The sequence below is a fragment of the Chionomys nivalis genome, chromosome 18, assembly GCF_950005125.1.
Source record: "Chionomys nivalis chromosome 18, mChiNiv1.1, whole genome shotgun sequence".
Classification (NCBI taxonomy): Eukaryota; Metazoa; Chordata; class Mammalia; order Rodentia; family Cricetidae; genus Chionomys; species Chionomys nivalis.
The window spans coordinates 58,451,798-58,472,478 of record NC_080103.1 but is presented as its reverse complement, the minus strand read 5'-3'; the positions used below and the strand labels follow the sequence as shown (position 1 = coordinate 58,472,478).

Genomic DNA, 20,681 nt, shown 5'->3' with positions numbered 1-20,681 from the left:
CAGTAAACTGTACTGTAAATATGTCAGCATGATGTATGTCAGGAGCGTGAGAAGTCATGCCGCACAGTTACACTTGAGCGCATCATTGATTTTCTTTCTTTCAGAGAATTAAAGATGGCAGCACCATTGACTCAGTCAAGACGATCTGTGTGGGGGATCATATTGAATCCATAAATGGAGAAAATATTGTTGGGTGGCGTCACTATGAAGTCGCTAAGAAGTTAAAGGAATTAAAGAAAGAGGAGCTCTTTACTTTGCAGTTAATAGAACCCAAGAAGGCATTTGGTAAGTTGAGTGTGTGTGTGTGTGAGGGGGGTGCATGTGCCTTCACTACATTATCTTATCTACTGTACTAGTGAAGAACACAGAAAATACACACAATATTTCTTAGAAGGAAAACAGCTATGGAAGGAGAAGAAAATTTCCCGGTAAAAGGACCTTTCCTTTTTCATTGTTTTTGGTTTTACCACCCCTGACCCCCTTAGACAGGGTTTCTCTGGGTAACAGCCCTGACTGTTCTGGAACTCGCTTTATAGACTAGGCTGGCCTCAGATTCACTGAGATCCGCCTGCCTCTGCCTCCTGAGTGCTGGGATTAAAGACTTGCACCACTATGCCTGGCTAGAAAGACCTTTTACTAAACCAACTTGGGTGTCCGCGGTGCCAGATGTCGGCGTGGAGTTGGAGGTGGGGCTGAGTCGGCTAGCCTCTGCTGTATTCTCTTGCTTTGCTGAGTTGGAAGATTTCTGACGGAGCTTTTCAAAGCACCATTGTTTTCCAGGGACCCGAGCAGCCGAGGGCTCTCTCTGCACGGAAGTGGTACCTAACACGGTCATTCGCTGTTTCACAGCCGCCGTCAACACTTTCTTCCGTAATGTTCAGAGTTTGGATGTCATGACGTGACTCCTTTCCTGTCATGTCTGTCCTTGCCTGGTTTTAGCCACGGCAGCTGTGTCTCAACTGTTGCTCTAACCCCAGGGCCATCTCATGGGTGTGGGAATGTACCAGCTCCCCTCACTACCCGGCACTATTTTAATAAGGCAGATGGACGCCTCATGCACATCAGTGCGAAAATATCTTCAGCCGAAGCATCTGGACCTGCCCTGACTCATCCCTGACCCCACCCCCCACGCCCTGTGTTCTTGCTGATGCCCACAGAACACAGATATTTCTTGTAACTTGTCTCTAACGTTGTTTTCTCAGGCCAGCTAATGGAAACAGTGGACAAATGACAAATCTCTTTCCCCCTTCCAGTGAGTCACAGGCCGCCTCTATCTCTGTGGAATTAGAAAGTTCTCTCTTTCCGCGTGACTCTGTAACAGAATTGTGATGGGAATTGCATTGCATACGGGAGACAGCCCCACGGGAAGACTGAGAGGAGGATGCTTGCGGCCTCATGGCCGCTCAGGGACCATGGCAGGAGCTAACAGTGACGCTAACACTCCTGCCTGGTGCAGCGGCATCCATGCCTTTCTTCTCTGCGAGGAAGGCAGAGTGCCCAGGCGATGGGCAGCAGCCCATTTCCATATGGCTCTTCTGACATTTGGTCGTTTCACTGATGGAAGTAGGTACCTCAGATGTGTGGTCTGTCAGACTCTTTTTAAATCAAAGCTATTTTCTATGTAACTCAAGAAATAGATTTTTCTTCTGACATTTGTCTCAAACGCATAATCTGTCTTCGAGTTAATCTTTTCCTGATTTTTTTCCCCCGTTGTATACACTTTTTTTGTAGTATTTATTTTGTAGCCCATCCTTGTTTCAAATTCACTGTATATTGGAGGATGACTGTGAACTTCTGGTCCTTTTCCTTCCTCCCAAGTGCTGGAATTACAGGCACATGCCATCACACCCGGCTGTTGTATGCACTGACACTCTTGGGGTCCCTGTGTCTATCTGGGCATTGCTCACACCCCTTAATTTGGGTGCGAATTGCGGGTTACGGGGGTCGCTGTGCTTCGTCATTTCTGTTCTAGACTTGGCTTTTGTCCTCCAGCATCAGAGATGAGAGTAATAAATGCACTTTACTTCTGTGCCTAGCTGCTACTGAACCTCTTCTCTGTGTTGCCTCAGGTGTCCACTGACAGACTGAAGAAGCCCCTGGGTAGGATTTTTCTGGCAGGAATGTATTGTGGCATTGAAATAGTGACTGGGTTTTGCTTTGTGAGTTGATTGATGGTCTATGGGGCTTTTCTCCCTTGGGTGGACTGAGCCCCGGGATCTCCCTCAGAAGGAAGCCTCACTACTCTGCCATCTTTTGAGCCTGTGTATGGTGTTTCATTTTAGTCTCTGGAATATGGGTAAAGTTTTCTGTTTGTTCTCTGTCTTTTTCCCAGGTTGTCTTTGTCAGGGTCAAGCCTGTTATGGGGTCAGGCTTCTCCCAGTTCCCTTGATGCCCATCTACCGTTTGAGTATTTCCTTCCTTCCTTTCTGTGTTTTCCAGAACTATCACTGATGTAGGGCCAGGAACTCAAATTTCTTTTCTTTCTTTCCCTTTTTGTTTGTTTATTTATTTATTTGTCAAAGTTCTGTTGATGAGAGACATCATGACCAAGGCAATTCTTAAAAAAGAAAGCATTTAATTAGGGCAGCTCATAGTTTCAGAGGTTCCGTTCATTATCATCACGGCGGGGAAAACACGGGCACACTCAGGTAGAAGTAGCTGAGAGTTCTACATCGGATCCACAGGCAGGAGAAAGAGAGAGGCACTGGGCCTGACTTGGACTTTGGAAACCTCAGAGCACAGCCCAGTGACCCACTTTCTCCAATGAGGCCACACCTAATCCTTTCCAACAGTGCCACTCCCTAAGCACTCAGATGTATGGTGTCATTCTTGACAAACCACCGTAGGGATGGAGGACTCCCTAAGCACTCAGATGTATGGTGTCATTCTTGACAAACCACCGTAGGGATGGAGGACTCCCTAAGCACTCAGATGTATGGTGTCATTCTTAACAAGCCACCGTAGGGATGGAGGACTCCCTAAGCACTCAGATGTATGGTGTCATTCTTAACAAACCACCATAGGGATGGAGGACTCCCTAAGCACTCAGATGTATGGTGTCATTCTTAACAAGCCACCGTAGGGATGGAGGAAAAGGACATTCCATTGCCTGTTCTTGGACTATCGGTGAAGATCTTGGGTTCTCTAACAATCTAGAATGTACTGATATTTTTTGGGTCTTGATAGATGGCATTTATCAGGTCTTGATAGATGGCAAGAGCAGACGGGTACATGTCTTTTACAGGAACTTATGGAGCCATTGTGTGTGCTGGGTTTGGGTACTAGAGAATGATACTGACCATTTATTGATAGTCTTCTGTGTGCTGTCTCTGTGCCACGTGCTCTTATATGCTAAGATCCAGGTCTGTAAGCTCCTCTCTAGTGACACGAGATGAATATGAAAGTAAACCAGTTGAACAATGGGTATTGAGGTGCTAAATACACTAGAAGTATAAACACTGGGAACAGATGAACTCGGTATGGAATGCCATTGTGCATTTGGGAATGTTGCACACATCAGTGTGCTGGGCACAGAAGTGTGAGGTGGAGGTGATCCAAGGCATGAAAGCCAAGAGTCAGGAAGGCCCAAATTATCAAAAACCTTTTTGTGAAGACAAGGAGTGGTCCATGGAAGACCAAGGATGGGGTTGAGAACGTAGCAGCATGGCCGGACTTCAGAATAATATTTGGAAACTGTATCTAACGAACAGACAGGATTTGAGGTTGAAGTCAGGAAATCTTATGTTGTGTTATCTGTGGAGAAGACAGAATCCTGAATTAAGGCTGTTCTAGCAGATGTGGAGAGAAATGGTTTGGAGGAACAGAAAAGGGTGAGCAGGAACCATTTGTGGACATGAATGTTTTCTCATCCCCGCCATGGGGTGTCAGCTGGACTGCTTAAGCTTGTTAGAGTGGTGATTTCCACCTTAGAAGCAGAGCAATCCCACAAGGCATGACCCCCCTCCACTCCCCAGTACTTGCTATCAATCCCAGGGCGTACTAGGTAAATACCCTACAACTGAGCCACCTCTCCAGCCCAAGATGGAACTTTTATTTATAGGGCTGACTGTTGAATGTTTATTATTATTCCTGAGTGTTAAGAAGATTGGATTGCAAAGCCATTTAGTACAGAGCTAAAGGAATGAGGCGTTGTAAATAACAACCCTCAAATCTGTGGCGTGGTTGAGAGATTCTTTGCAATAAGGAAAGTGCGGGAAGATTTAGGAAGGAGACAGGGAGGAGGGCTGAGATGTACAGTTTGGGATCTAATGCGTTTGAAATTTATGACACAGTTTAATTGGAAATGTGAGGCTGGCGGGCACTGAGAAATGAAGCCTAGAAGGGTTTTATGAATGACCGAACTGTAATTCTCTGGAAACAGATCTATTCATTCAGAGTTAAGACAAAGGACAGAAACCAGAGCTTCATGGGAGACGCCAGCATCCAAGCAGCAGAAGGAAGAGGAACTAGTTTAGTGAGGAATGGGAGGACTGCCTTGTAGGTGCCCTTCTCGGTCTTCCTAAGAGCAGATCCATTGGACTCTTCGGGGTTGACATTGGGTCTCATGTAGCCTGGGCTGCCATGGCACGTGCTATGTGGGTGCTAATTACTGTCCTAGTCACTGGTTTATTGCTGTGAAGAGACACTATGACCACATCAACTCTTATAAAGGAAAAACCATTTAACTGGGGTTGGCTTACAGTCTCAGAGATCTGGTCTATTATCATCACAGTGTGGAGCATGGCAGCCTAAGTACAGACTTGGTGCTGGAGAAGGAGCTGAGAGTTCTAATGAGGGAATTCAAGGACATCAGGAAGAGAGGGGAGCCATGGTCTTGGGCTCTTGAAATCTCAAAGCACCCCTGCTCCCCCCCCCCACCAGTGACACACTTCTTCCAACAAGGCCACACCCCTCAGGACATTCCTCCTAACCTTCTAAGTTTGCCTTTTAAGTAGTGACTCACTGATGACTAATCATTCAAATCTACAGGGCTGTGGGGACCGTTCTAGTCCCTACTGCCACAATGACCTTGAATTTTGGATCCTCCTCTACCTGCCAAGCACTGGAGTCCTAACTGAGTACTGACCACCCTGTTTCTGCTGTGCTGCTGTCTGAACCCAGGGCCTCATGACGACAAGGTCAACACTCTCCCAACTGAGTTACATTTCCATGGAATGTTTCATTTATTACAAACATATGTCTGTTTCAGTTACGTATGTTTGTATATATTTATAGTATTCTTTAAACAGTAGCACATATCTGTTTCTCACAGTGAGTCGGGAGAAACCACAACATTTAAAACTTGTGGGTTAGAGGGTTTCCCTGCTGGAAACGGGAGGTGCAGCCTTCCCCTTACCTGACATGAATTCTCTTGCCTAGCTGCTGTCTGGTCCGGTTTTTCTTTCTCCAGACCTTATCATGGCAGCCTTCCAACCCTTATCAAGTGTTGCCTGGAATGTCTCTAGAGATATTTTTTAGGGCTTGGCTCATTTCCTTTCTCCTTGTGCCAGTACAGAGGGACGAAACTTTCGCAATGAACTCAACCCAGTCTGTCCCAGGCTGTGAACATCCACTCTACCATGGAGACGACTCTGGAGACCAGACCAACCGGTTCTTTTCTCAGGAGATCTTTGAACTGTAGGGAAGTTACTCTTGTGTCCAGGTAGCTCTGCCTTTGTTTGTTTCATGTATCCTGGAGAATCTGCCCACTATAGCACTTTGGCCTTTTGTGCCAGGAGATTCCCGGAAGGAGACCTGTGTTTACCGAGTCAGAAAGGGAGCTGTAAGGGCATGGCTTCCTCGAAGGATGTTTGCCGGTTAGATTTTGGGGGACATTTAGATTTTATAGCAGCTCTGCTATGTCTGCTTTCAGAGGCTTCCTTCCTGCGGTGTGTAGCCATCAGAATAGGATGTTAAGTATGCCACCAGTGTGCTTGGTCCCCAAGTCACGCACAGCTGGGGATGCCATTGTCCCGAGTCAGCTCGCTAAGAGCTTTCTTCAAACTCTGCCTTGCAGCACCTTAGGAGGGAAACTTTGGTTCTTCATTGTTACACATCTTTTTAAATGTTTCAAACATTAAAAAAATAACATTTCTCTCCCACTTGCTCGCCCCTTTTCCCTTCCTTCTTAGGGTCTCACTATGGAGACCAGGCTGGCCTCCATTTTGCAGAGGCAATTATCTGGCTTCTGTGTCTTAAGTGTTGGTATTACAGATGTGAGCCATCACACATATCTCAAGGAAATGCTTTCTACTATTTGTAGAATATATATTGAATATATATATTCAGTAGCAAATGTTTTTGATTGTTTTTTGGATATTCTTCTGGACGCTACAAACTACCCCGGAGAACATGAAGTGAATTACAGAAGATGAAATTGAATACTTAAGTATGTCACTCTGCCAGGTGTATGATAACAGGTAATTTCTCAATCTTCCTGTGCCTTGGTTTCCCATACAAAAAAGTGAAGCTGTCACTAGAGTTTACAATTAATCTGTTGTGAAGACTAAATACATTAAAAAAAATCATACAGTTGTCCTTGACATAGAGTCTTCAGTAATAGCTATTGTCACAGGGTATAAGCTTCTCTTGCTGAAAAATCTAAAATCAGAAATATTCCCTAACTAAAAGGTTTTGAGCATTGATCCTGACTAGAAATGGAAAAATCTATATCTGACCCAATATCACGGGCCATAGCAAGAGTTCAGGTGCATCAGAAATGTTGTTCACAGTGACCTTCAGGCTGTTAGTTAGGGGTACAGCAGATGCAAATGAAGTTCATGTGTGGTCTCCTGTCCCAGGCTATCCCATCATACACAGGGATGTCCCCAAATCTGAACACCTGATAACCAAAACACTTCTGACTCTAAGCATGCCAGACAGGGAATCTTCAGCTCTTTGCAAAGATATAGCCTTTTCTGCAAGGAGACAATTTTAGCAACAAGAGAAACTTAGAGGACACAGGGACGGGCAAGTTGGTGATGAGCAGACATTTGTTGAAGCTGGTACTGTCTCACTTCAGATCAAATGGAGAAAACAGCAACACCCATGGTAGTAGCTGCCATCAGGTTTGTAAGAGTTTTCTATGTGTGTGTGTGTTTACGAGGGGATAATACACGTGTGGGAGGGACATGCATGTGGGTGTGGCTTACATGTGGAGACCAGAGGAAGTGGGTATCTTCTTGTGTGTGTGTGTGTGATAATACATGTGTGGGAGGGACATGTGTGTGGGTGTGGCTTACATGTGGAGACCAGAGGAAGTGGGTATCTTCTTGTGTGTGTGTTGGGGGGGTAATACATGTGTGTGAAGGACATGTGGCTAACATGTAGAGATCAGAGGACAGTGGTTATCTTCTTGTGTGGGTGTGGGTACATGTGTGGGAGGGACATGCATGTGGATGTGCCTTACATGTGGAGACCAGAGGACGTAGGTATCTTTTCTTACCCTCTCTGTCTCATTACCTTGGGACAGGGTCTCTCATCGAGCCCAAAGCTCACAGTTTCAGCAAGGCTAGCTGTCCAGTGAGCTCCTAGGTTCTGCCTATCTCTGTTCCTCCACTCCCCCAACCCTGGGGTTTGAGGTGTGTGCAGCTTTATTATGTAGGTGCCGAAGATTTGAACTGAAATCTTCATACTCAAACAACAAGTGCTTTTATCCACTGAGCCATCTCTCCAATCTTCTTTTGTAAGTACTTTCTAAGCAAGAAATCATTTGCTCCCTATAATTGTCCTAAACTTGAAGCTGTTTGCTCAGGGTCTCAGTGAGAAGGAGGAGGGCAGTGCCCAGGGTCTTAGTGAGAAGGGATGGGCAGTGCCCAGGGTCTTAGTGAGCAGGAATTGGGCAGTGCCCAGAGCCTTAGTGAGCAGGGGCCATCATTTGCTGTCCTCAAGAGTTTATATTAGCAGAAAGAGGCAAACACACTAAGAATCTACTAATCTTATAATGACTATAGCAGCATTTATCAGATGTGTGATTGAAGTACCTTAGGGTGAGAGAGAAGGTTAAGGACTCTGACCCAAAACATTGGTGTTTGCCTCCTTTCCCTTATTCTTGTTAGGTCCGTGATCACTGGTGTTATAAAATACAGATTTATGTGACTCCTAACCCATAGCAACTCTGAATCTTACCTGGACTCCGCATGCAGAGTGCTTGGAATAGTTCTGGAGTAGCCACAGAGTTGGAAGCCAGCGCTGGCAGGTTTAGCACTGTTATGACCCGAGTTAATCCTCATGCTATTTTCTGCTGAGACTTCTTCAGTTGAGTGAAGTGAGGCCTGGGGTGGTTTAATCAGTCATTGAGTCACATAGGGTGGAGTGGAAGTGCAGGGAGAGATGAGTCTGGCTGGCTCCGAAGTTTAATTGTCATATGTGTTCCTGCATCAGAATATCACATAGGCTCAGAGACTGCTGCATGGCAGATACGGACCATACAGTTTACTCGGGAGCTGACTGGAGGTTGGAGGGGGTTCTAACAGAGCGATGGAGCAGGGAGGAGTGGGAAGGCTGGATGGGAACTTTCTCAAAGAGAATGCATGAGACAGATGGCTATGCCAGGCTCTTGTCAATGTCAAGGACCAGATACTTCCCAGGGAAATACTGGGCTGTCTGACCAGATGATGCAGGGTGTTAGAACCTTGAGAGTGGTGGTTTTGCAAGAGACTTCCTTCACACTGACTTGGCTCAAAAGTGGACACACTGGCCTAGCTATTGGCCAGTTAGCTCTTTATTAAACCAATGAGCTCAACACATCTTCACACTGTACAAAAGGATTATTCACAGCATTTCATGACATGGAGAATTATTATTAATTATAAAAACTCAGCCAATAGCTTGGACTTATTACTAAATAGCTCTTACCACTTAAATTAATCCATTTTTTAAAAAGTCAATCTACTTTTTGTCGCGTGGCTTTATTACCTGTAGTCTGTACTGCCATGCTGCTTCCTGTCCATCTGGCTGGTAACTCTCTCCTTCTTCCTTGCATTTTCTGTGTCTGGCTATCCTGCTTATACCTCCTGCCTAGCTAACTGCCATTTAGCTTTTTATTAAGCCAGTCCAAGTGGCAAATCTTTACAGTGTACAAAAGGATTATTCCACAGCAATTGTTTTTTTTTTTCACACTTTTTGAAAAGATTTACGTGTATAGTGTTTTGTCTGCATGTATGTTTGTGCCTGGTGCCTGAGGAAGCCAGAAGAGGGTGTCACCAAGAACTGGAGTTAAAGGTGATGAGCTGCCAGATCTGGGTGCTAGGAACCAAACCCAAGTCATTGAGAGAGCAGCCATGCTTTTAACCACTGAGCCCATACTGACGTTTCTTATGCATGGAATTATGGAGTTACATTTAAAACACACTGTGGGAATTCAGTGGGCATTATGAGAGGGTTCGTAGGAGCAGGTTGGACTGGGTCAGAAGGATTCTCTGTGAAAATTGCACTTGAACTTGCCCTGGGAGGGTGAGAAGGACATGTTCCAAGGCAGGAGGGTTTCTGGGGGTGACGGTGAAGAGCATGACCCTGCAGGAGCCATAAAGAGTCAGCCTGAGTCACAGGAGCTTGTAAACAGGCGGCGAACACATGCGTTCCTTGGAGTAATGTCACAGGAGCTTGTAAACAGGTGGAAAACATGTATGTTCCTTGGAGGCTGATATTGAGCCGTTGCATACTGGCACAAAAGGAAGTTATGGGGGTTATGTCAGAAAGACGAGTATTTTTATTGCTAGCTCTGACTAGAGGAGAAGCTAAGGGAGGTGTTTTGCTAACAGTTTAGGAGAGAGGGCGTGGTAAATGCTGAGGTCTAGGAACTGCAGTGGGAATTCTCGGGAGAAAGTAACCCTGTGAGGGTGGGAGCTGGGTTGCTGAGACCTAGGCCGATGACAGGGAAGTCCCCAAGCCAACCTTCCTCCCAAGATTTCTGTCCTGTGAGGCTGAACAAAAGAATGGTGTTAAGATTAGAAAGGGGCACTTGGGGTGCAGAGTTGCTCTGGGGAAAGTCAGGAAAGCTTCGGTTTTGCACGTATATTGCATTTTATCTGTTATTGAGACACTTTAGACACGTATTTTATCTCTCATTGACACAATACTGTGTTGATCAAGGTTTAAAGTGTTTATGAGGGCAAAATGGCATGGTCATGAATCATGTTTCAGTGTAGTAGAGCTCACTCTGGCCTTCTAACATCTAGCTGCACACGGGTTTGACATTTGTCACAATTATCCCGTGGAAGGAAGTGAATGAAGGGCCAGGTTGGCTCTTATGGGGTGTGCCCGATGTTTGAGATGAGTTCTAAGTGAAATTTGCCTAAGTATTTTTGGTCTATGACCCAGCTAACTACCACTATAGAGACTCTTTTTAGCAAGCTGTAAACTTTTACTGAAAACAAAAATTTGCCAGGTACGGTGGCACATGCCTTTGACTCCAGCATTCAGGAAGCAGAGGCAAGCAGATCTCTGAGTTTTGAGACTAGTGTAGTCTATCTAGTGAGTATGACCTCTTCCCCAGTCCCCACAAGGAAAAAAAAAGCATGAAAAAGGAAAAAGAATTGATGCTGGGATGTAGCTCAGCTGTAGAGTATTTGCCTAAATGCCCAAAGCCTTGGGTTTGCACATAAGTCAGGACTTTAAGCATCTTCTACCTGCAATCCCATCATGTGGGAGATGAATGCAGGAGGATCAGGGATTAAAGATCATCTTTGTCTAAAAGTAAATTCAATGCCAGCATGGGTCATGTCTTAAAAAAAAATCAACAACCAAGAAGTTTTCAACTAATTAAAAAAAAACCCTCAAAACTAAAACCATGGTATGCCTAGAGCATGCACACCTGCTTCTGACGTGATTGCTAACTCCCTGTTTAGAGCCTCGACCTAAGGGAACGCCCTCCATGCCCAGCCCTTTGATCTGCTGCCAAGTATCCTCAGCAGCTCAGGTATCCAGTGGGAGGGAATTTCAGATGAATCATTCCAGGGAAAGCTGGGGAGTGCGAGGGCCTAGTCACGCAGCTGGGAGGAACCCTGAGACTCTCTGGCTTTCTTCTTGTTTCTGGCATCTTTGACTTTGCCGGAACACTTTCTCCTCTGTCCTCCTCTCTCCTCTCTTTCTCTCCTTTGGCTGTGGTCTTGCCATCTTTACCCTTGATGGCTGGGCTTCTGCTTACACATCACTTTTTAAGGGAAGACTCCTGCCCCTGTGCAGGAAGTACAAGAGCCCCGTTGGACCTCTGTTAGCTGTAGCTTAAGGTGTTGAGAACATGGATTGGGGCACTGGAGAGAAGACGTAGCAGTTAAGAGTACTTGCTGCTCTTGCAGAAGGCCAGAGTTCAGTTCCTAGCACCACATCAGGCCCCTCACGATCACCTGTAACTCCGGTTCCAGAGGACCCAGTGTCGTCTTCTGGCCACGGAAAGCACTGACTCTCACGTGCTCTTATCCCTCCCACTAGTCACATATCCATATAATTAAAAATTAAAGTAAATTTCTGAGAAAAAAATGAACATAGACTTTCAAATGAGAACACTTGGGTTAATCCTCCAGGTTGTACTTATAAATTTGTAACATAACACCAGGGCTCAAAGGGCTGAAGCCTGGGGGTGGTTTCAATGCTGTGTGAAGTCACTGTTTTCCTACGGAGTAAACTGATGGCGGGGTCTACCCCTAGTGAGCTTGGTTTGCAATGATCAGTCCCAGAGACTGGGTCAGTTCTGAGAATCCCGAGACAGCAAGTGAATCCCTGGAGCTTATGAAAAAATGTTTGAAAGAAATAAATTTTAGACATAGTAAAAGCTTATGATTATGGATAGTATAGTGTTGGAATGGAAGACAGAGGGGAGGAGGGAGAAAAAAGGGGGGGAATTATTAGACCTCTCAGTGTTTTACCTGAAGCAAATCTTTTTAAAAATATATTTATTTATTTATTATGTATACAACATTCTGCCTCCATGTATACCTACATGCCAGAAGAGGGCACCTGATCTCATTACAGAGAGGTTGTGAGCCACCATGTGGTTGCTGGGAATTGAACTCAGGACCTCTGAAAGAGCAGCCAGTGTTCTATTCCTCTGAGCCACCTCTCCAGCCCCCCACAGCTGTGGTTTTAAGGATAACTTCTGGGCCACACTTTCATGGAGGACCTGTTTACTTTCTACTCTCTCTCAGTCTTGATCTCTCTTCCCCCCAAATGCTTCTCCCGCCCACGATAGTGCTACAAATCCAGTCTTGGGTCTTGATTGGGTGAGTTTTTCTTGGGTGTCCCAGATTTGGGAGTTCACCTGAGAGGCTGGTAGAGGAAAAGACACACTGGAGCTGGGAGGTTGGTAGACTAGAAGGAGGAGGAGGGGAGCTCTTGGTGAGTCTGGGGTAAGGTGAATGGAAGGAGCAAATGAACTGGAAGCTCCTACTTTTGCTAAAAAAATCTCTTCCCATAAGAGGTGCTGGGCAGGTTGGCATGACTAAAAATGAATGAGTGAGATAAATACCCCTAAAAACACAGTTAAGTGGTGGGGTCTGCTGAGGGAGATAAGGCTGTCTCCTACCCCAACAATAGGGAAACTAGAAGGAGAGGTAGACCCCCAGAATTCCCTCAGTACCAAGTATGTGGCTCCAGTGTTCAAGGGAAGGGAGACGGGTCATCCTGATACCGTGATGTTTACCCATGGCTCCCTGTTACAGATGATGGTTGTGGTTGGGTCAAAGGAGCCTGGGAAGCCTCACTGGTCCATGACCAGACCTAGAAGGTCAACTTGGGAATTTTCTGGGTTTACTGTCTCCATGTCACTATGCCCAATGTCTTTCTCTATGGCATCTCAGACAAGGTCTTGTGGGACCAAGATGAGGATTAGGGCATGCTCAGGCCCAGGGACCAGCTCTCCCACATTTGAAACACAGGCCTGGCAGTTTTCGAGCCCCGGGCGGCGAGGGAGCAACATGGACAGAATGGATCAGGTGGTCTCTCACCTCAGCTGGTCAGAGGGCTGTGGCTAACACGTGACAGTGATGATTGTGGGCTTTGTCATTCCTCATATGGTACACCTTAAAAGCCAACTCTAAGACTTCTGCCTGCCAGGTCAAGGGGTCTTTCTCCAAACGCTTAAGTTTAGCCTTAATGTCGGGGTAGCACTGAGAAAAAAAAATGAGTCATGAGTAACTGCAACTCATAGAAACCTGCCAGAAGGCAAGTCAAAAACTGGTCCCTAGCTAAATTTCTAACTGGGATGTTATAATCCCAGTGTGGTTCCTGCTTGGGGACCGCCTCTGCCCTGGGAGGGTGTGTTGCATGTGTTTGGTGAACCTTGTCTGCATGTAGTCTGGCTTGTTCCCAAACTCCCCTGTGCTCTTCAGGAAGTAGGTTATTAGGTAGGATCATATAGATACCATGAAAGGTGATATCTAAGACTGGGACTTAGAACTTAGATAGCAAAAGGCTTGGATGTAAGGAAACTCCTTCCATTTGCCTGTGTGCAGACAGTAGTCAGAAAGCTCCCATAGGATATCGGGATCAAAGGTACAGTTAGGTGGTTACTTTAAATTGTTATCTAAATTGTAAGGAGGCCAATTTTTGAACAAAGATGGACAAGTGTGGGAATCTAAAGTAGGGCATTAAGGCCTAGGGTTTAGGGTGCTCTAAAAGGTGTCCAAGGGGGAGGCTGGATTGATGGTCTTGGATGGCTTGCTACCCATAGCTGAAACTGTGAAAACCCATGAAAACAGTGACACCACAAGGCTTACGGGGACGTCTCCCCTCTATAGGTGGGGTATGACAGCGGCGAACACCACAGGGCTTGTAGAAGAGCGTCCTCTATCTATAGGCAGGTTGTTAAAGCCTGACTGGCTCCAGGCTGGGTGACTGGGAAGCCAGAGAGGCTAGAGACCAAGTCCCTCACAAGTCGTCCAAAAGGAAAGAAAAAAATTAAAAAAAGAGAAAGAAAAATCCAAGGGACCTTGGGTCCCCAGTCATGGGAGGGCTGATCCCAGATCGTCCAAACACAATTTCAGCTAAGGGAAGCAATCCAGAGGAGAATGTCAGTAAGGGCTCAACCGTAGCCGTGAAAGCTGTGTTTGGGGCCTGTCCCCCATTTCTAAGAATACCAGAAGATTGCTGGGAGCTCAATGGTCAATTTCTCAGGTTCAGAGAAATGGTTAAGCTGACCAGAATGGGGAAACTCACCAATTGAAGTCGGTGGTGTGTGTAGAGGTCACGCTCAGACACATGTAACAAACACGTGGTTGTTGTGGAAAAAATTCCCAGTTCCAGATCCCGACCCTGGGAGAGGGGCTTGGGGTGGGAGAGCCATCTGAGTCATGGTACCAGTGAAATTACTTGGCATGAGTGAGAAGAAAACATGGAACATGTAACAAACCCGCTTAGAAGGTCGGTGTGGAGAGAGAGAGAGAGAGAGAGAGAGAGAGAGAGAGAGAGAGAGAGCGCTAAAGATGGTGCCTCCAGCTTTTAAGGGCTGCCTAGCATGTGCACACAGGGGGATGACCTGGTTACTTTATTTGCAGATGACAGAGCTCACACATGCATGCAAGGGCTCACGCAGTTGCATCAGATGTAGGCGATTCAACCATGCCACACGTGGGTCATGCAGAGTCCTTGAAGATCCGCTGGGACCATTAGGCACTTCTCCCTGAGGGCTTGTCCGCACGTGTGTGGCTCTGGAACCCGAAGTGTCAGCCATATTGCCGCCGAATCATTACAGCAATCATCCCTGGGTTTGCAGCGCTGAGACTGTTGCACAGTTCTGCCTGCACAGTAGGAAAACTATCCCCCTCCACATTTCTTTCCCCATTGTGCAGCTCAAGATGGAAGCTACAGGCAGGCTTGGCTTAGGTGAGCCAGCTGAGTACCCTACAGGGCAGTTAGGGGAGGACTCTTTCCCTTTCTGGGATCGAGGGAAACAGAGAGCAGAGTACTAGGATTGTATTTCAACCTCGGCTCTCCTTTGGACCCTGCCGTGTAAGGTCTTCCATCAATGAGATAGACTGAAGTCTCTCCAGCATGGAGTACCCGTGAGGGCTTTGCTTTAATCTGTATCCTTTGGGGGATCTGAGTGGAGTTGGGGTGGGGGGGTTATTTGCTGTTACTCTTAATTGAAGTGAGACATTATATAGTTTTATTTAAGAGAGGGGTAAAATATATGCTAAGACATATAAGACACAGAGACATAGACATACACACACACACACACACACACATGGAAAGAGAGAGAGAGAGAGAAAGGGGGGGGAGGAAGGGGCCTGTGACCCTAGTGTCTGAAATGACAATTTCTTGAGTTTATGAAGAGGAGCTTTGGCATATTTCTTTTTTTTTGTTTGTCTGTTTTGGTTTTTAGGAGACAGGGTTTCTCTGTGTAGCCCTGGTTGTCCTAGAACTCACTCTGTAGATCAGTCTGGCCTCAAACTCACAGAGATCCGCCTGCCTCTGCCTTCCCTTCTGAGTGCTGGGATTAAAGGTGCCACCACTGCCCAGCTTTTGTTGTCGCTGTTCTTGTTTTGGTTTCTCATCTTCAGATAGAGTGTGGACAGCTATGTTCTGGAGCAAGTGAAGAGCAGATCTCTCTCTCTCTCTCTCTGCAGCAGCAGTCAGCTAACAGGAGTAGGCTGCTAGCTGCAGCCCTCCCAGCTGCAGTCCCTGGTACCTGCTTAGCTCTGCAGATGACTTCTGCTTACAGATAAGGACTTCCCTCTTGACTTGTAGGTGGAGGCTCTGAGGACGCTAACTCAGGTGTTCAGAGCCTAAAGTTCACGCTTTCAACCACTACCTGTGGATCACAGCATAGATTTGGCCAAAGGGTGATTGTCCCATGGGGGAACCATTAGCCACGGCCCGGCCCATAGAACACAGCTGTGAGATGTGAAATTGTATGAGCCATACTGAAAACCAAGTGTGAAGTAGGCTGGCAGGCGCTCGGCAATCATCTTTGTTCTTTGACTCCCGAAAGGTCTTTCTCTTGTTTGACCACACAAACAAGCTCAGCCTGTTTCACTCTTTCCTTTCAGGGTCTCACATAACTGGCCTTGAATTTACTAGGTAGCCAGGCTGGGCCTTGAAAATCTCCATCTCCTGAGTGTAACTGCCGTACCTAATCGTACATTTTCCTTATATAATTACAATCTAATGAACTCTTAGATGTGTGAAATGGCGGTTGTTAAACTACTTTCCCTAATCTCTCAGGGCCTTCTTGCCTACCCCCCTCTTTTCTTCAGCTCTTCTGGAGTTGTTCCAGTGCACTCGACCTAATTTTCATGGTGATTGTAGCTCCCCGTGCCATTAGCTCATGTTCTTTAGAATTAAATCATTTAATTAGAATAAAAGATAAATGGCCGTGAGAAGGTCTGGGGAGGAACACAGCTGTCTCTTGATGTGTGAAATTCAACTGCAGCAGCAGACAGGCCTCACAAGCTGGGGTGTTCTATACCCTCAGTGATATCTGAGGCTCGAGTCCATGCACCTCCTGGGTGGCCTGGGGAGCCCTCAGGAGTGGGTGCAGTCATTTCACAGGTGAGGACTGGTTACCGTAGTCTACAGTCTGAGTGATGTCATCTCCTGACTCTTCCCGGAGAGAGGCCTTGCGTCCACCCATTTCTGAACTGACAGATTTAGGGCTTGGCCTGGCTGCCCAGACATGCTTAGGTAGGCTAGACCCCAAATTAGGCCAGACTATCGGCCTTCAGAATCTTTAAGACATTCCCCAAACACTAAACCTGTGGTCTCCTCCACCACCTCAGCCTGAGTTGCAGGATCGTCCTGCCTGTTTTCGTGTTGGGACAAGTTGTCTCAAACGTCCCTGGAACCTCCTCTAATCTTGGAAAACCTGGGCTGTGGCAATCTGGAGGCTGGTATAAACCAGGGCTTAATGTTTAACTTCTGCTTTGGTGCCACCAAGTGGTTAGTTTGGATATGACATGCTCCAAGGGAAAGATGGCTGTCAAAAGACCAAAGCAAACAAAACAACAACAAAACCCAAATCAAAAAACAAAAACAAAACAAAAGATGATGATAAAAATAGATTCTGTGACAAGGAGATTCCGGGTCAGTGACAATATTCTGCGTGATATCAGTGATGGTGCATGTCGTTAAGCAGCTTCCCAGACGAATAGGATATCAAAAGCGAGCCTTGGTGTCAGCCATGAACTCTGGGTGATGGATACAGTTGGCATCTGCTCCTGCTCACTCGGGGGTGCTGATCACGGGGTGGCAGTCTACTAGGGCGTGGAGTATACGGGGGAAGCTTCTGTCCTTTTTGCCCACTTTCTGCAGCTCTAGAAGTGATTTATGAACGATACACACGCTACTTTTATAGCCCCCTTCTAGATTCCGGTGTGGGGCAAAGAGTAAGATATAAGGTGGAGACTCGTCTGAGCCTCTTTTCTGTTGCTGGGATAAAATATCCTGGCAGGAAGTAGAGGAAATGGTTCTTGTAGCTCACAGCTCCAGGCTATGGTCCATCCTAGCAGGGCAGTCATGGCAGCAGGAACTGAAAACACCCGTTTCTTATCAACAGTTGAGAGCACACATACATATGACTCAGCTCAGCGCCTCTATAATCCAGGAGCCAAACTCAGGGAGTGGTGCTGCCGACTTTCAGGATGGGTCTTCTCACATCAATTAGTGTGCTTGTGACAGTGTCCCATGGAGGTGTGCAGGGCCCTCCTGATCCAGACAGCCTCTCACTGAGACTTCCCTCTCATATGATTCTAGACTGTGTCAACTTTACAATTAAAAACTACCTGTCACAGCTATCTACAGAGGTCAGCCGAATTCACAGATCATGTCTTTCTGAAGGTACACCGTTTGGCATCATAGTCCTTAGCTTTGTAAACACCAGAAACCTATTGGTTCAACAGTATGCAGAGCTGTTTCGTTTTCCAGATCTGGTTCCCAAACCTTCCAGCAACACTTGTTAAATCAGAGGCTAATATGCACTCAGTTAGCCACGTGTACGCAATGCTAGAATAAAACACGTGTGCTGAGTGAGCGGTTTACTGTCGACTCTGCAGGAAAATGTTTGAAGACAAAGGGCAAAGTATGCCTGGCAGGTGGCATCGTAGTGGTGGTGGCATCACCGTGCCACCTACCTGCCGTACTTGCTGTGCTGTTTAGTCTTCAGAGGAATGAGTGGAGTGATGTGGGCTTGCGTGCAGTGCGTGTTTTTGAGCTCGGTTAGCACATGGTAGAACTTTAGTGTGTGTGTGTCCCCTCATGTGTGTTGTTGTGTTCTCTTGTTGATACAACTGAGCTAAGTCTGACTGTAGCCAGCTTTCTTTTGGGCCACCAACCAGCTTCTAAATCATGACATGGGGAACTAGTACTGGTTTTGAATGCTTTGCCTTAGCTCTCTTATTTTAATCCATTTCTCTTTACATTTTTGCCTTGAAGGTTTTTTTCCCTGTTGTTGTTGTTGTTTTGTTTTTTGACATAAAATTTCTTTGTAGCTTTGGAACTAGCTCTTGTAGACCAGATTGGCCTCAAACTTATAGAGATTCACCTGCCTCTGCCTCCCAGAGTACTGGGATTAAAGGCGTGCACCATCACTATCTGGCATGCTTTGGGGAATTTTTACCTTTCTTTCTTTTTATGTATCTTATTTTCATTGCTTCTTGTGTTTGACTGGTGGCTGCCTGACTTCTGACTCTAAAGTGTCCCCATCTTTCTTCCTGGTTCTCTCTCTCTCTCTCTCTCTCTCTCTCTCTCTCTCTCTCTCTCTCTCTCGTTCTCCTACTTATACTCTCTGCTTGCCAGCCCCTCCTATCCCTCTCCTGCCTAGCTATTGACTGTTCATCTTTTTAATTAGACCAATCAAGTGTCTTTGGCAGGCAAGGTGAAACAGCAACACATTTTTCATAATTAAAAAAACAAATGCAGCATAAACAAATGTAACACATCTTTACATAGTTAACAAAGGCAACAGAAACAATGTAAGAGCTTCACACAGTGAAAGTAATAGTCTGCCGGCATAAACAAATGTAACACATCATTACATAGTTAACAAAGGCAGAAGAAACAATGTAACAGCTTCACACAGTTAAAGTAACAGTCTGCAGCATAAACAAATGTAACACATCGTTACATAGTTAACAAAGGCAGAAGAAATAATGTAACAGCTTCACACAGTTAAAGTAACAGTCTGCAGTATAAACAAATGTAACACATTGTTACATAGTTAACAAAGGCAGAAGAAACAATGTAACAGCTTCACACAGTTAAAGTAATAGTCTGCAGCATAAACAAATCTAACACATTGTTACATAGTTAACAAAGGCAGAAGAAACAATGTAAGAGCTTCACACAGTTAAAGTAACAGTCTGCAGCATAAACAAATGTAACACATCATTACATAGTTAACAAAGGCAGAAAAACAAAGAGCTTCACACAGTTAAAGTAACAGTCTGCTGCATAAACAAATGTAACACATCGTTACATAGTTAATAAAGGCAGAAGAAACAATGTAACAGCTTCACACAGTTAACGTAATAGTCTGCAGCATAAACAAATGTAACACATCTTTGCCCAGCTAAAATAACATTTTACAGCATTGGACTTTCCTACTTCAGGGATGTGACCCTTGCTGTGAACACTCCTATTGCTGGCCAGTGCTGAAGACAGACTGACCTAATCTTTCTCATTGGGCACTTTTTTTGGAACTGTGCTCTAGCAGCTGAGAATGCTTTCTTGCCCAGGGACATGTAGTGACTGACAAGGACAGGCTGGAAGGCACAGTGTCAGGGTTCTGGAAAGCTGCTCAGTCACTGACTAGCATTTGGGTTCTCTCGCCACCATTTATGGCTTCCTTCCTTGTGGGGAGCCTGTCTGGTCATCCTATGGTAACTTTCAGAAAAGAACTTGGCCTATGGAGAGTCTGTCCCTAAATTCAGTTTAAAATGAATGTGTAAGATTCTTAATCACCTTGCCCTAGATCTCCAGCAAGAAAACAAAGCTTGGCAGGAGATGGGAACCAGTCTAGGGTTCCTATCAAGAATGCATTCACGTGTACCTAGGATGCCCGCACCTCTAGAGCTTGCACAGACCTCTCTGCCTGCTGCATCTAGCAGCCTGTGCTGCGAGTCCTCACTGTCTGCAACCCCAGCTCTCTCCTCAGTGGCTGAGCCCCTGGACCATGCCGTAAGCTGCAGAGACCTCAGCCAAAGGGACTTGGGCACATTTGCAGAAGCTATGGACTGATAACCTGCACTTACTTGGATGCTGATTTCTTTTTATTTTTGCCAGTGTGTTATTTTTAAAGGGCTGGGTATAATGGTTTAAACTGGAAAAAAAATCAGAAAATTCCTACAAACCTCTGAATATTCAGTTTCTCTGGCTAAGCAGGGTTCACGTTCCCACAGGGCATGTGTTACTGGAGAGGCCTAAATGGGGCACACGCCTTCCAAATGTTACCCTCCTTGCCCTTCCCTCGGTTGGTTGCGTTGCTGCTTAGGATTAGTGCCTTGCAAAACCACTCTTGGTGTGTTGCAAAAGAAAAACAAGCAGGCAAAGCCGGTCCCAGGACAGGGCTGGACTCTTTCAGATGGTTTCTGGTATCCCTGGGGTATTCCTTCTTTAGAACTGCCCCAGGTTTTTTTCTTTCTGACCTCATTCTTTGGTATTGCCATCTTTGAGTTTGTTCTTCCAGCTTCTAGTCTCAGTGGGTCTGCAGTGTTGTTGAATAAGGAGTGAAGAGTCTGGGATCACATGAT

The 20,681-nt window shown here is 45.9% G+C and overlaps 1 protein-coding gene across 1 annotated transcript in view; it reads left to right on the top strand.

Annotated features, from left to right (window-relative positions):
• The window catches only part of Gipc2 (GIPC PDZ domain containing family member 2), a 60,472-nt gene that overhangs the window by 29,704 nt on the left and 10,087 nt on the right, over positions 1 to 20,681 (top strand). Inside the window, exon 3 of the mRNA XM_057793677.1 lies at positions 105 to 285. Within this exon, the coding sequence (XP_057649660.1) occupies positions 105 to 285 (181 nt within the window). The remainder of the gene's footprint in view (positions 1 to 104; positions 286 to 20,681) is intronic.